Genomic DNA, 16025 nt, shown 5'->3' with positions numbered 1-16025 from the left:
GGAGTCCAAGCTTCATGACAGCAAATTCCCAGGGACTGCCAGGATTCCATTGCCTGGGAATCCAATCCCAGTGTCATTTGGACTAAGTGGGTCACTGGCTCAAGTATGCAGAAATAGCTGAGTTCAAGATATTTCCACTGTAAGACTTGATACAGGATTTGCTTGGCACAATAATGCCTGTAGCGATGCTGGTTATGACTGCTCCATGACACATAACTTGGGCAAGCAGAGCCATCACATGGCTCTGCCTAAATCATTCTAACAGACTTGCATGGTACTGGGTCGATGGTGTAGATATGAATCACTCGCTCATTTTTTTCATTCTTTTAGGCTGTAGTTGTAGCACCTGTTCTAAGCACCTTAAGAGTTAGTGATTCTTTTCTCCTGTTAAACAGCATTAAGAATACCTAACAGCTCTCCTAGAGCTGAGTGCATACATTCCTTCTCCTACCCGCTCATGCCAAAGTGCTGCATAAGAAAACAAGGTAAGATGGAAAAGCTAAGGAGATACCTCCCTACACATTTTCTGTCTGGAAGCATCCTGTCTCAATGCATCTAATTCCTACCTTGAGCCTTTCCCGACTCAGGGCTTCCAGTGGAGACAGGCGTCTGAGGCGTTTCCTCATACGAGCAGGTCCTTCTCTCCAGTCCAGCTCCCACTGGGGGCACGGTGTGGCATCTGCCGTCTGACCCCACAAGCCCAGTTCCCCAAAAAGCTGCTCCTGGATCCTGGCCCAGGCACTGGCTGCCTGGATGTTGCCACATCTCCGCCTCTGGGAAGGAGAAGTACAGTGTCACCCCGGACATGTTCCCTCACCGGCTTGGCCCCAAACCTTCTGGGGTGAACAGACCAAGCGCCCCATAATTCCTTAAGGAAAACCACCCCTGTAGGCAGCCCCAAGCAGCTTCAGGGTGTGTAATATACTCTCTGGAGCCAAGACCAGACCAGGAGAAGAAACTGGTTTGTCGGCTTTGAAACCATTTAATTCAGATTAAAGGAGGTGAATAACATCTTCCCTTTAGCCTTTGGAGCCATGTGACTGCTGGGTGCTGTGCAGAAAGCAACAGGTCCCAAAGGTAGGTCCCCATGCTATTCATCAGAGTGGATTGGACAGTTACTTTATAGAATGGACACAGAATATCACCAGAGCCCTACTCTTCAAAATGGACAGGGAATTTTACCACATCCTCTACCCTTCAAAATGATGCTAAAAATACTCCTTCCAGTGTCTGGACTGAAGGTGTGGTGAGAAGCTAAAATCTTTGATATTAATGAAGATAATTCTACCTAATATATATGACATCCTCATAGTTTGCATACGTAGCACTTGACTGTTATACCTTTGGTGAGACTATTAACTCCAACCTTCTACAAAGCACATCAACACCCTTGAACTGCTTAGGTATGCTAGACTGAAGTTTCCTATATCACCGCACAAGTATTGATATGACATGAAGAACAGACTATATAAACATAACATAAAGAGAAAAGAAACTCATTGTCATCCACTAGGCTGAGCCCCTCACCTACTCTTATCTCATTTTCTCTGCACCATGAGTAAAACCTGGAATTTGTAGTACTTCCTATTATTTTCATGCAGAAACCAAGTCTCGGAGAGGAGAAGTGACTTCCCCAAGGACCAAGAGGTGACAGGGCTGAGACTGAAATCCAATCTGCCCGATTCCAGAGCCTTTTTAAGCCTGTTTGCTTAATTCCTTTCCTAGGGGGCAGTATCATTTTATTAACTCAGGATTTCTGCCGGTATTCCTTTAAAGAATGGCAGACTTAGATCTAGACCCTGTAGATCTGGGCCATTTTGAATGGGTTAATTGTTCTCAGAGCCTGAAAATTCCCACAAAAACAAGACAGATGGTATGGTTCTTAGGACATAGTTTTCAGTGTCAGATGAACCTGAGTTGTCACAACATTTCTGTTCTTCACTCATAATTTAATCTGAAGGAGCCTCAGCTCCCTTATCAGTCAAATTTGGTTAGTAATTTTATCACAATAATAATGCCATGGGTTTCTGTAAGGATTAAATGAGAAAATATTTTCAAGAGTTTAATGTGTTAACCAACTTAAGCAGTTAGTAGTAGTATTGTGAATAAAGCAAATCTTATTTCAGAACAAGATTTGTTTCTCCACAGTTCTTACATTCATATCCAAAACAGTTACAGCATTTTACAAGTACTCCAGTTGTTAATTTAAAAAGCTCCAGAGGGAGTTCCTGTCGTGGCGAAGCAGAAACGAATCCGACTAGGAACCATGAGGTTGCGACTAGGAACCATGAGGTTGTGGGTTCAATCCCTGGCCTCGCCCAGCAGGTTAAGGATCTGGCATTGTCGTGAGCTGTGGTATCGGTCGCAGACATGGCTCAGATCTGGCATTGCTGTGGCTGTGGCGTAGGCTGGCAGCTACAGCTCTGATTAGACCTCTAGCCTGGGAACCTCCATATGCCACAGGGTGAGGTCCTAAAAAGGACAGAAAGACAAAAATAAAAAAACTTAAAAAATTAAAAATAAAAAACTCCAGAAAAATAATGTCTATCCACAGTGTTTTAGAGGGATTTGGTCATATGAAACAAATACTTGTTTGGAGGAAATATTTCAAATCCTTGGAGATTTTTGCTGCATTTGTAGATCTACACTGAGCTTCATAGAGGATAAACAATCTCAAGCTATTGGGCTGTCCACCTAGGGTTTCAAATTAGTCTTTTAAGAGCATCCCTTCCATCCCAAGGCTCCACATATGCAACCTGGAGGTTCATGACTGCCTGAGTTTTTAATCACAGAGCAAATGCTTTGTATTGAATACCTGCAGCAAGACAGATATGCGTCAGTGATAAGATCCTCAGAAATGAGTGGTCATTTAGTCCACTATTGAGGTCTACATGCAGTCCCGGGACAGCAGAGGTGAAATGATTAAATAAGCAAAGTCTTGAGTTCCTGCATCTTCAAGGTGTCCTGCAATGCCCGTGTTTCTGAACAAGGTAAGGTCCTCTTTCAGTTCAAACCTCCAGTGAGTCACTGGCCACACTAGACACAGAGGCAGTGATGCTGGTGTCTAAGAAGCAGCTGTGACTCTCAACTAAATAGAAACTATTGGGTAGCATCACTGAGACTTTCCTCTTGGCAATCAGCCCTTCCCTACTTTCAGTCTCTAGTGCAGGCTGACCCCAGCCCTCGCTTTAGGGGTGATGAATGGTTGTAGGGTGGGCTAGTGGGCCTCATTCCCTGGGATTGGGACTAGTGGTCTCTAAAAGCATACAGAGGAGACGTCAGAGAGGAAGGAGTATGTATACATGTTCGAGGCTGCCCATCCCTGCTCCAAGCAACCTTATATGCATCAGGAAAAGGCACCTGATATATCTGTACCTGAGGCAGATAGAACTTACAGACAGCAATGAGGCTATCCCTTTGTACAAGTTAGATGATTTTCCATCCTTTATATGAGTGCTGCCTTGTTCTAGGATTTACAGCCTGGGGAGTAGAGTGTGAGTTCACTCCAGCTTCGCATGCCCTCTCCTCCATGGGCCCTGGTGCCTGAAGTATATTAGTAATCTCATAAATTTGTGTGTATGTTTATGTGAACGTGTGTCTTTTTTTTTTTTTTTTTGTCTTTTTGTATTTTTAGGACTGCACACAAGACATTTGGAGGTTCCCAGGCTAGGGGTCAAATCAGAGCTGTAGCTGCTGGCCTACGGCAGAGCCACAGCAACGCGGGATCCAAGCAGCATCTGCGACCTACACCACAGCTCACGGCAACGCTGGATCCTTAACGCACTGAGTGAGGCCAGGGATTGAACCCGAATCCTCATGGATGCTAGTCGGGTTCATTAACTGGTGAGCCACGACAGGAACTCCATGAACGTGTGTCTTTGTGTGTGTATATGTGTTAAGAGAGAAAGAGCAAGGTGAGGAGAGGAGACAGATTCCTTTGAGGAGAGTTTGAATAACTGGATCCAGCTTTTCTTGAAGCCTGATCTCCTGGATTTTTCAGTAACACAAAACATTTCATTTGTTGCCTAAGCCAACTGGAGTTGAGTTTCTGATAGTTACACCTGAAAGAGCTGTGACCAAAACTTAATGGATATATAGATATTGAGTGAAAATGGAAATAACCTGTTGGCCCCTAGACAGCCCCAAAGAGAGTGGGACAGAGCAATGCCCCTCACACACTAAAAGAAAGGCCTTTTCTGGAGTGGAAAGCTTCTTGTAAAGCTTTAATCAGTAAAAACTGTAATTTTCAAAAAACAGCACAGACAGAATGAGGCATATCTATACAGTATGATGAGGACTCAGTATAAGGACAGATAGTTTGGGTCTATAACAGAGCAGAACCAGAGCAGCCAGACCACAGAGAAGAGAACGAATAGAATTAGAAATGGCAAAGGGGCATCTGGGCAGGGCCACAGTAGAGGCGCCTGATTTTGCCAGTACTTCTGGAGTGATGCAAAATTTAGGAGACTGAATATCAGAATCGCAAGGTTTGCTGGTGCTGGGATGATGGGGGATATAGTGATGCTTGAGTTCACTTCCACGGCACTTGCTAACGCGATCTTGTTATGCTGTGAACACCTACCATCTCCAGTGACCTCTCAGTGTCCATAAAACGCCAAGTTAGAGATGTCCTACACAATCTATGGCTGAGAGCCGTGTGGGCTGGGGCCCCTGAATCTCTCTCCACCCTCTTGGGAGGACTTCACTGAGTGTTCTTAGGAGGAGCTATCCTTGAAGAACATGACAGATTTAAAAGCCTGATTTCTTTCCAGAACTTGGACTTTCCTTTTCTGGAAGTGGAGTGGGGCCTGCCCTGGGAAAGTGTACTGCCCTTAAAAGAAAGTGGGGTGAAGGCTCCAGACCCCATTATCTCTGTCAGACAGTGATTACATCTATACATGTTTAAATATTGAAACAATCTGTCTTAAATATTTAAACACTTGGAAAGTATCCTTATGGATTAGCCTCAAGTGCTGATTTTCTCAAAAATATCTCAGTCAACAGTAAAACTCTATACAACTTTCTTAAGTCCTCTCTGAGCCCCAGTCAGGCCCGCTATGGAACACAAGCAAGGCTGACGTTCCAGGAAGCCAGACCCTTGCCTTCTGGGCTCAGAGCCTCTGCTGCGGTCTGTCCTTCCCTACGAACTGTCAATCTTTCAGATTTCATCAGAAATCCACGAAGTACCACAGAGCACATCTCTCCCAGCCACGACCCAATCTTCCAGGCTTTTCCAACCACAGGAAGATAAATGGCTACATTCTTGAATAAACACTCATTTGGAACTTTAGATAAACACATCCTCTTTCTTGAAATGGAACAAATGCGATGAGAATGTCCCTAAATAAAGGATGCAATCCTAAATGATTCATCTTATTACTCCCCCAATGGCAACTGAATTTATCAGCCATATTGCTAGTTACAAATGAAATCAGTGAATTCAAGTGGTGAGGTGTTGACATATAAGGGCCTGTCCGAGGGACATAGGTAACACCCACTTATAAGCCAGCAGGACACCTACTCAGTGCACCTACCCCCAGTCCTCCTCTCCCACCATGGGCATGTCTCATGAACGGCCCATCTCGTCACACAGGGCAGCCTGGGGGGCTGTATTGCTAGACTGTGTGTCTCTAGGATTCAGGCTACACATCTCACAAGCCCCTATTCCCAGGGGTATGTTGTGGGCTCCCAAACATCATTTATGGGGGGACTTAGATTGGGTTACTTGGCTGAAGTTGATCAGAGCCTATTTTGTTTCCCTTGATCTTGGGGACTACTGTTTCACCTTTCCTTGAACCCTCATCCTACCTCAGGCACATCCAATAGTTCCTTACACCTTCCTGCTCCTTTCTTTACAGAAAAACACCCTAGTACTGGCCTCATCAGCCTGATTGTGGTTATTTCTTTACTCTTGGTCCCTCTAATGCATGCTAAGAACATTCAAGGCAGAGAAGTATCAATATCATCTCTACCTTTATTATATCTAGCACTGGCTTTGGCACAGAGAAATTGTAAAGTAAAAATATAATTCATAAAGGTTTAATAATATTACTGTGTTCTATTACTAGCAATCATTCAAAAAATTTGTTAATGACTGTGGAGTTCCTGTCGTGGTGCTGTGGTTAACGAATCCGACTAGGAACCATGAGGTTGCGGGTTCAATCCCTGGCCTTGCTCAGTGGGTTAACAATCCGGCGTTGCCGTGAGCTGTGGTGTAGCTTGCAGACGCGGTTCGGATCCCATGTTGCTGTGGCTCTGGCGTAGGCCGGCGGCTACAGCTCCAATTAGACCCCTAGCCTGGGAACCTCCATATGCCAGGAGAGCAGCCCAAGAAATGGCAAAAAGATTAAAAAAAATTGTTAATGACTGTAACACCAGCTAAAAATGAACTTCTTAGCCATTTCATAACCACATATGGGACATCTATTCCCAGCCAGCCACCGTCTAGGTGCTCTACACTTGTTCTTTAATCTTTACAGGTTGGCAGTACTACCCTATCTTAAGACAGGGACCCGGAGGCTGAGATTCCAGGCCTAGGAAGGGGCAGACCTGAGATTAAAGTGGAGGTCTCCCTGGCATGACAGCCAGCACTCTTTACCTAGACTGTGCAGAATCACACTTAGAGATGTGTTTTCGCTATCTAAACCAGCCCTCATCAGTGGCAAGCCATTGCCCCTAGAACACGCAAAACCCCTCAAGGGGCAGCAAGCCCTGTCTGCTCTGCCCTGCCTCCTCTTCGTCCACCCTTGTGAACAGTTCAGGTCATCCCAGTCATTTGTTCTTTTTCCAGTTAACTGGTGTCATCCAGGGCTTTCTTGACTCAGGAGCTTCACACATTCTCTCCCCTTAGCCAAAACCATGTCCTTAAAATACGTTAGCCCATTTCCCCCCTTCTTCAGGTTTCAATCTAAAGGTCACTCCCTTGGAGAGGGTCTCTAATCTGCCCGAATTAAAGTCTTCCCCCCATTATAATCTCCCACTGCACCTCTACGTTCCCTGGCCACTGCTCATTCCAAGTTATAATGATGGATTGATTTGTACAGTGTCTCTCTCCTTTAGAGTGACACTATCTGAGAGTGAGGCCCGTGTCTGTTGTGTTTACAATCCTGCCTCTTGCTCCTAGGACAGGGTCTGAGGCGCCCTGAGCTCTCACTGCCTATTTACTACTGGGTGAATGAGTAGAGAAGTGGATGGACACACTGCCTATCTCCTCAGCTGCTGACAGTGTGAGTCCAAATCCCACCATACCAGTCATGGAAGTGGGACTGAAATGGTAACCAATGAGGGACTTAGCTAATTTAGAACTGAATCCAAGGGCCCTTGTGATTCTTTATTTCTAGTTCAAGTTTGGATTCCAGGCTACTAAGCAGAGAAAGGAACGGTCGTATTTCTTACCTGTACATGATCTTTGTATAGAGATGCATATAGTTCCTGTCCTCTTCGTCTATAGTTCTCGATACACGACACGAAGTCCTGGAGAAAAGAGAAAACAAGTCACAGGTAACAACCGTTGAGATTTTAGATGAGCATTTCTCTGCTTTGGTCAATTACCAGAGGAAGTAACAGTTACAGGACTTGTTGGTCGAAACAGTCACAATCCCATGAATACATGTGTCACCTACGCTGACACATTCACATACACACTCACATCCACGTTTGTGGGTGCTGCCACTCAGTTGTGATGAATTAGCTTCTAAGAGATAATCATCTTCTTCTCTTCAATTTGAGATCTTTCTGGTTCTGGGTATGAGTCCATGTTGTGAGATTCTTGCTCTCATTTTTTTCCATTTCATAAATATTTTTTACTTGCTTATTAAACAGGTTTTATTTAGATGTAACTCACATACCATACAATTCACCCATTTAAAGTGTACAACTCGATGGTTTTTTGTTTTGTTGTTTTTTGTCTTTTGTCTTTTCAGGGCCGCACCCGTGGCATATGGAGGTTCCCAGGCTAGGGGTCTAACTGGAGCTGCAGCTGCTGGCCTACGCCAGAGCCACAGCAACATGGGGTCCGAGCCGCATCTGCGACCTACACCACACCTCACGGCAATACCGGATCCTTAACCCACTGAGGGAGGCCAGGGATCGTACCCACAACCTCATGGCTCCCAGTCAGACTCGTTTCCACTGTGCCACGACAGGAACTCCAACTCAATGGTTTTTAGTATATTATGTGCAATCATCTTTACAGTCAATTTTATAGTGTTTTAATAATCTTGGGAAAAAAAAAAAAACAGCAGCAGCAGCTCCACATCCATTAGCTATTATTTCTCTCTCCTCCATCTTTCCAGGCCAAAGCAAACACTAATCTACATTTCTTCCTCTATGGACATTTCATGATTTCTTAATTTCTGGTTTAGATTGTTCATTGCTAGTATACAGGAACATAATTGATTTATGTGGGTTGATCTTGTCTCTTGGAACTTTTTCAAATTCATTTATTAGTTCTAATAGTTCTTCTATGAATTATTTGAGATTATCTCATGTTATCTTTGAACAGAGATCATTTCTTTCCAATTTGGGTGCCTTTTATTTCTTTTCTTTGCCTAGCTGCCTTGTCTAGAACCTCCAGTACAATGTTGACTAGATGTGGTAAGAGTGGGCATCTTTGTCTTATTCTCATTATTAGGGGGAACTACCCAGTCTTTCACTATTAAGTGTGATGTTAGCTAAAGCTTTTTCATGGATGCCTTTTACCATGTTGTCGAAGTTCTCTTTTTCCTTAGTTGATTAAGGTTTTCTTTTCTTCATGAAAGGGTATGAGATATTATCAGATATTATTCCGTGTCTACTGAAATGATCATATGATTTTTGTTTTTTTTATCCTATTTGATTTATTACATTAGTTATTTTCAGATATTAGGAACTCCCCTCGTGGCACAGTGAAAACGAATCCGACTAGGAACCATGAGGTTGCCGGTTCGATCCCTGGCCTTGCTCAGTGGGTTAAGGATCTGGCGCTGCCGTGAGCTGTGGTGTAGGTCGCAGATGCGGCTCGGATCCGTCATTGCTGTGGTGTAGGCCAGCAGCTATAGCTCTGATTTGACTCCTAGCCTGGGAACCTCCATATGCTGCAGGTACAGCCCTAAAAAGCAAACAAACAAACAAACACCCCACAAAAAACAGATATTAAAGCGACCTTGCATTATTGGGGTAAATCCCACTTAATCATGGTGTATAATTCTTTTTAACGTTGCTGGATTCAGTTTGTTAACATTTTGTTAAAGATTTTTACATTTCTGTTTATAGAAATACTGGAGTGTGGTTTCTTTTGTGGTATCTTTATCTGGTTTTAGTATCAGTCTAAAATTGGTCTTATAGGATGAGACGAGGTATGCTCCTTAGTCTAATTTTTGAAAGAGTTGGTGAAAAATTCGTATCAATTCTTCATTAAATGTTTGACAGGATTTAACAGTGAAAACATCTGAGCCTAGGCTTTTCTTGATGGGTAGGTTTTTTTAATATTATTATTACCAATTCAATACCTTCACTTGTTATAGGTATATTTTGATTGTCTGTTTCTTTTTGAGTCAGTTTTGATAGTTTGCGTCTTTCTAGAAATTTGTCTATTCATCTAAGTAATCTAACTTATTGGCATATAATTGGCAAAAAACCCCAACATTGATGGGTTATTTTTTGGCAATGAAATCAAGATGTCAGGGTCCCAGTGGAGAGAAAAGTGCAAAATCAAGCCAGGAAAATGGGGGAAAAAAACAACAAAATACATTCCTTTATAAAAATGGGGATATATTGATTATGAGGTACAAAACTTCAGTTATGCAAAATGAGAGGTTCTGAAAATGTAATGAATAGCATTGTGATTCCAGATAATAATATTGCACTATATATTCGAAATTTATTAAAAAGTTAGAATTTACGTGCTCTCATCAGAAAATAAAAGGTAACTATGTGAAGTGATGGATCTGTTAATTACTCAGTGGGTTAAGGATTATATTTGAAGTGAAGCAACTGTAGTGATTATATTTGAAGTGAAACAATAAATGCTTTCTCTCTAAGATTAGAAACAAAGCAAAGATATCTGCTTCTACTGCTCTCTTTCAATAAAATGCTGGAAGTTCTTAGATTTTACACCAAAGAGCACAATTCATAAAAGAAAAAAAATAATGAATTGGATCTCTCAACATCGAAAACTTTTGCTCTAGAAAACCCACATTGTGATTATTTCATATGTGTAGGTGCATCAAAACATCAAGTTGCACATTTTTAATATATACAATTTTCCCTCAATAAATACGAAGATTTTAAAATTAATATTTTAAGTAATGCAATTTTAAAACGTTTTGTATCATAGAGCCTCTCATGAAATTATGATATGAAAGAAAAAACAAGCAAAATTTTAAAGTCGATCTAAGCTCCCGCTCAATTGAACAGGTACTTCATAAAAAAGGATGTCAATGGTCAGGAGACAAGAGAAAGTGGTTACCTCTCTACAAACAAACATCCACAATAAGAATATTTAAATTCAAATAGGCTAATAATATCCTGTTTTGATTATGATATGGAGCAACTGGAATGCTCTTGCATTGATGAATAGGTACAACCATTATGGAACATTCGCAGTGTCTTAAAAGATGAATATATGCATACCTAGTGAACCAGTAATTTCATTCCCAGATATATACTCAAAAAAAAAAATCACACACGTGTGTTTCAAAAGACATGTGAGAGAATGTTCATAATAGCAGTGTTTGAAATAGTCCCAAACTGGGAACAATGCAAATGTCCATCAGCAATAGACTGGATAAATAAGTTATGATATTTTCACATACTGAATCCTCTAAGGTAATGGTTCCTGCAGTGTGGCTTATGAATCCCTATGGATCCTGACACCCTTTCAGGAAATCTATGAAGTCAAAACTATTTTCAAAATACTAGGACATCTTTGCCTTTTTGCACAGTGTTGATGTTTGCATTGACAGTCCAAAAGCCACAGTGAGTAAAACTAGTGTCATAGCCCAAATCAAGGCATTGGCACCAACCATACAGTAATCACTGTATGTAGTCTTCACTGCTAGCAACTCGAAAGAAAAAAAAAAATCTTCACTTAAGAATGCCATTGATGAAACAGTTCATATGATTAATTTAATGAAATCTCAATTTTTGAATACACCTTTTTAATGGTCCATGTGATAAAATGGGAAATCTGCATGAAGCACTTCTGAATACCAGAAACTATGAAGATGGCTTCAAGGAAAAGCACTTGTGCAATTGTTAGGAGTTATGAGCTGAACTAGCTGCTTTTTGTTTCATAGAATATCATTTTTCTTTGAAAGAATGACTGACAGACAAAGTTACAGTTATAAAGACTTGGGCATCTGGCAGATATTTTCTTGAAAATGAACAAAGTGAAGCTATCATATCAAATAAAACCACTGACTGTATTTTCTGCCCAAGATAAAATTTAAGCTTTCAAAATTCAAGTATTAGAACGTTGGAAAACTTTCCTGCCACCCTGAGCTTGACAGTTTCCCAGTAGATAAATATTGTTCTGATAATATGTGTCATGAACAAGATTTTTCCATACTGCATAATGAAACATGTTAACACTTGGGAGATCTATGTAACTAAGGGAACCAATATTCCCAATACACATTACATGCATGCTCTGATATACGCTGCAAATCATGTATGGGTTAAATATCCACTCAAACTGCAAGACAATCAATCCATTTTAATGTACCAGAGTATAAACATTTCACTGATAAAAATTTCAAGAAACATAAGAAAAGACTACTTGAATTTTGGTGTAGTATCAATGAAGAATATCTACAATTTTCTGAAAAGTCTGTTAAAATACTTTTCTTTTCTAACTATGTATCTGTGAAAGACCAGTTTTTCTTCATGTGTTTCTCCCAAAACAACATATTACAACTGAGTGAATAAAGAAACACATGTGAGAATCCAGCAGTCATCTACTACACCAGAGAGATATTAAAGAATTTGCAAAAATAAAACAAACTACTTTTTTACATTTTTTTGTTTTGAAAAATATAGTTATTTATTAAAAATGCTATTTGTGCTTACACAAAATAGATTTATTACCATTATTTTAAAATGAAGTAATAAATGCATTATTTTTAAAATTCTGTTTTAATTTCTAATACGGTAACTATCAATAGATACAGTCTATACAAACAACAGCTCTTTGGAGTCCTCAATAATTTTCAAGAGGGTAAAGGGATCCTAAGGAGAAAAAGTCTGAGAACTCTATGAAAATGTTCTATTGGTATGAAAATGAAGGAACTACTTCATGAAATGACATGGATAAATTTCACATAGTTTGGAGTGAAATAAGCCAGAGAGAAGAGTATGTGATGTTATTTCACATACATAAAAGTAAAATGTAGACAACTGATGTATCATGTTAGCTGCTTGGAAATTGGCTACTTTGGGGGAAGAGGATGCTAGTGACCAGAAGAGGGGATGGCATTAATGTTGTATTTTTCAACCTAGGTGATAGCCACATGTTCACTCTGTGAAAATTCTTAAATCTGTATATTTGTGATTTGAACACTTTTTTCCTACATGTGTGGTACTTCAATGAAATAAAAAAGTGTTCATCAGCCAAGACTCAAAAATATGGAAACAATATAACTTTTAGAACCCCAGTTACTGTTTTGGAGTGGTGGGAATTGGGTGATTTCTTTCTTTTCTTTTCTTCCTTTATTCTTCTTGAAAAAATTTCCTTAATGTTGCTCTTACATGTTTACACACATTTATAAGTAACAATGATTATGAGCATCTCAAGTGACATAAAATGTTGACAAATTTGACTAATTTTACATCTAAGGCAAAAGCCCAGACTGTTTTCTAATATGATGCTTTGGAGATGCACAGCCACATAAGAGAACTCCTGGGGAAACTTGGACACAAAGCAAGTAGCCCCTGTGGAACAGCAAATGTGCCATCTCATTGAGGAAGAATGGGACTGGTGAGAGTTGTCCCAGGGGGCAGAGTGGGACAGGCTAGGGAGTTTCAGGCAGGCAGACTCCAGACAGACCTAGGAAAAGAGATTCAGACATCCATGCTGTTCTGAGTGTTGCTAAATGAGTGTGTGTGAGGTAGAAAGAGTTAGAGTCCAGATGACTTGGTTTTTGGCCTTTGCCAGCCACATTCCACATTCACTTAATGTTTCTGTAATTTGACTTAGCAGCTCTGAAATGAAGGGAATGTTACCTCCTCTGCCTATTCTAAAGAGACATTATGGAGAAAGGATGAGACTGTAGAAGGAGAATACTTTGGAAGCTGGCAAGGGTCACCCAAAGGCTCTTTAGGTGTAAGTCATGGAAAAGATCACTGAAAAAAATTCCACCTAGATGGTCTCTTCAAAAGGAACAGTTATAGAAAATGGTGTTTGATTTCAGTTATAAATCATCTTTCCTCTTCAAAGAAATACCCTGTCTACAACAGCTGCAGTGCAGGGTTGTTTACACCCTTGTTCAGATACCCCATGTCTACTCCCAAGTTTTCTCTGTTGTTAAGTTCAACAAAGAGTCACTGCCCACCTAATGTTTTCCAGGCACTGGAGTACAAGGCTGAGCCCCAGTCGGGCCTTGTGGAGTCCAATGGAAGAGCATACAGTTGTGTGTTGACATGGTCAATGTTGAGACAGAGCTATCTCAGGACACAGTGACACAGGTCACAGTTAGCACATAGAAGAGGGGACCTTGGCAAGACCTGTATTCAGAGAAGTCTCCCTGGTTGAGATGCTGCTTTAGCTGAATCCTGAATAAGTGGTTTTAAATAGAAGCCTGATGTGGTTCCATTAGCATTTTTGCTAACTCGCTCTGGTAGCAATTTGAAGGATGGATTTAATGAAAACAAGACTGGAAGTAGGGCGCTCCCTTAGACATTATCATGACAGCACACATGAGAGTCCACAGGATGGAATGAGTGAAGCAGAAGAGCCAAATTCAAGAACCACATGGAAAATAAAATTGGGAGGAACTGGTGACTATGTGAGAGGGTAAGAATTACTCCACAATTTCTAGTTTGCTTAATCGAATGGATTAAACTAAAAAAAATTAAGAGAGATTACAAAAACAGGAGAAAGAGCAAAAAACAGGAGAAAGAGCAACACGAGAACATGTTCAGTTTGAAGTATCAGTGGTACAGCTGGCCATCCCTAGAAGGAAGCTTGAGAGGTCCAAGTTCTATACAGATTTGTGAGTCATTAGCCATCAGATGATAGATAAACCCTGAGATATGATAAGATCCCTCATGGAGAATAAGTACGGAGAAGAGACTGATGACACAAGGTCAGAAACCTTGAGAACACCAGGAAGTTTAGGCCAGGAGAAGAAAGGTTAGAAAAGTTTAAGTAAAATCAGAAATAAATATGTCATGGAAACCAAAGGCTGTGTAACCACAGTGAATGCATCAGAGAAGTCCTGTACAATGAAGCCTGAAAATGTCTGGGATTTATCTGTAGAAATTGGTCTTTGCTAACTTCTGCAAGAGTTATTTCAGAGGAATAATTAGATAGCAATGGGTCAACTAAAAATATGGAGATGATGAATATAGACGACTCATTCAAGAAGCTTGACTCTGGGAGTTCCCATCACGGCTCAGTGGTTAACGAACCCGACTAGTATCCATGAGGATGCAGGTTCAATCCCTGGCCTTGTTCAGTGGATTAAGGATCTAGTGTTTCCATGAGCTGTGGTTTAAGTCACAGATGTGACTCAGATCCCATGTTGCTGTGGTTGTGGCATAGGCCAGCAATCGAAGAGACCGCTAGCCTGGGAACCTCCACATGCCTTGGGCACAGCCCTAAGAAGACAAAGATGAAAAGGAAAGAGAGAGAGAGAAAGAAAGAAACAAACAAACAAACAAACTTGACCCTGAAGAAGAGAAAACAAAGAGATGGGAATAGGGCCATACAATATAAGAGGAAGGCTGTAACTCTAGTGTATTACTAGGCTGAAAGGGGCTTGGCAGTAGATGGGAGAAGGGTTGAAAGCAAAGGAAAGATATACGTCACTGATGGTGCAACTTCCACAGGATAAGAGAAGAAAGGATGGGATCAGCAGCCCATGTTGAGGTTGACCTGGGCTATGAGGAAGGGAGGTGCTCCTCATGCTCAGAAGCTGGAAGGAAAGACATGAGGATGGGTTCGGATGTGAATGAGTATGTGAACAGAACACTGGAGATGGAGGTGGTTCACACCTGATGGCTTCCAGTTCCGGGGTGGAGTCGGGGGGAGATGGCTCTGCTTCCCCTGAGTGCTGAGCAGGGCTGCAGGCTTGGAATGGTAGGAGGATTGGAGAAGGACCTGACCAAGGGTGCACTGATGGGCTGTATAAAATTGTTGATTGTCCAAATATTTACTATTCCTCAGTCTGTTCTCTCAACATTACATCTGATCAGCTGATTTGCACATAGCATTTTACAGCTGACAAAAGAGTTTCCACATGCATTATCACATTTAATATTTTAGCTACCTGACAAATCTGTATTAAGATTATTCCCATTTTACAAAAGTGGAAACTGCGGACAAGTAAGGATGAGTGACTCCAACAATACGGGCGTTGGCAGTACCAGAAGATGACTTCTTGGGCTCTGCCACCATGTGCATCTTCCCCATGTGGTTTCCACCCTGTGTGTCTCCACAGTGCTAAGCAAACATTACTTTGCTATTGCCTTTTGAGACCTTTCATGCCCTGGAAAGTTGTCATACTTGGGATGTGGAGACAGGAGGAAGGCATTCTGCGTCAGTTCAAGGGCAGAGGCCCATCTGCCTGCGTGGCAGTGAATACGGCACATTGATGGGACACAAATTCAAAGCAGAGCTGTGCATTGCTTATTGGAGCTAAATATACTTTGCTTAGCAACTGCCTATGTATTAAAGAGTATGAGAACCTTTGAAGTAGAACCAAGGGCCTCAGAAGGCCATTTGGAGATTTGAAAGGGAAAACAGATCTGGTTTAAAAAGCCCGTGCCCTGCTGTCCCAGTGCCTCCTTAGAGAGGGGTTTGACTAAAGCACACAGATCAGATCTTG

The 16025-nt window shown here is 41.4% G+C and overlaps 1 protein-coding gene across 17 annotated transcripts in view; it reads right to left on the bottom strand.

The window, feature by feature from the left end:
* Positions 1-16025, bottom strand: part of WDFY4 (WDFY family member 4) — a 289400-nt gene that overhangs the window by 94314 nt on the left and 179061 nt on the right. For all 17 annotated transcript variants that reach the window (XM_084996485.1, XM_084996486.1, XM_084996478.1 and 14 more), the window contains 2 exons: positions 7396-7473; positions 567-773 (listed from right to left, as the gene is read on the bottom strand). In XM_084996485.1, the coding sequence (XP_084852611.1) occupies positions 567-773; positions 7396-7473 (285 nt within the window). The remainder of the gene's footprint in view (positions 1-566; positions 774-7395; positions 7474-16025) is intronic.

The sequence above is a fragment of the Sus scrofa genome, chromosome 14, assembly GCF_054392235.1.
Source record: "Sus scrofa isolate SSC_HxYL_T2T_F1_AM1 chromosome 14, Sscrofa_HxYL_maternal_Yorkshire_Landrace_v2.0, whole genome shotgun sequence".
In the NCBI taxonomy this organism is placed as follows: Eukaryota; Metazoa; Chordata; class Mammalia; order Artiodactyla; family Suidae; genus Sus; species Sus scrofa.
Note: the sequence above shows the minus strand (reverse complement) of the source record. Positions and strands in the feature narration are given on the sequence as shown.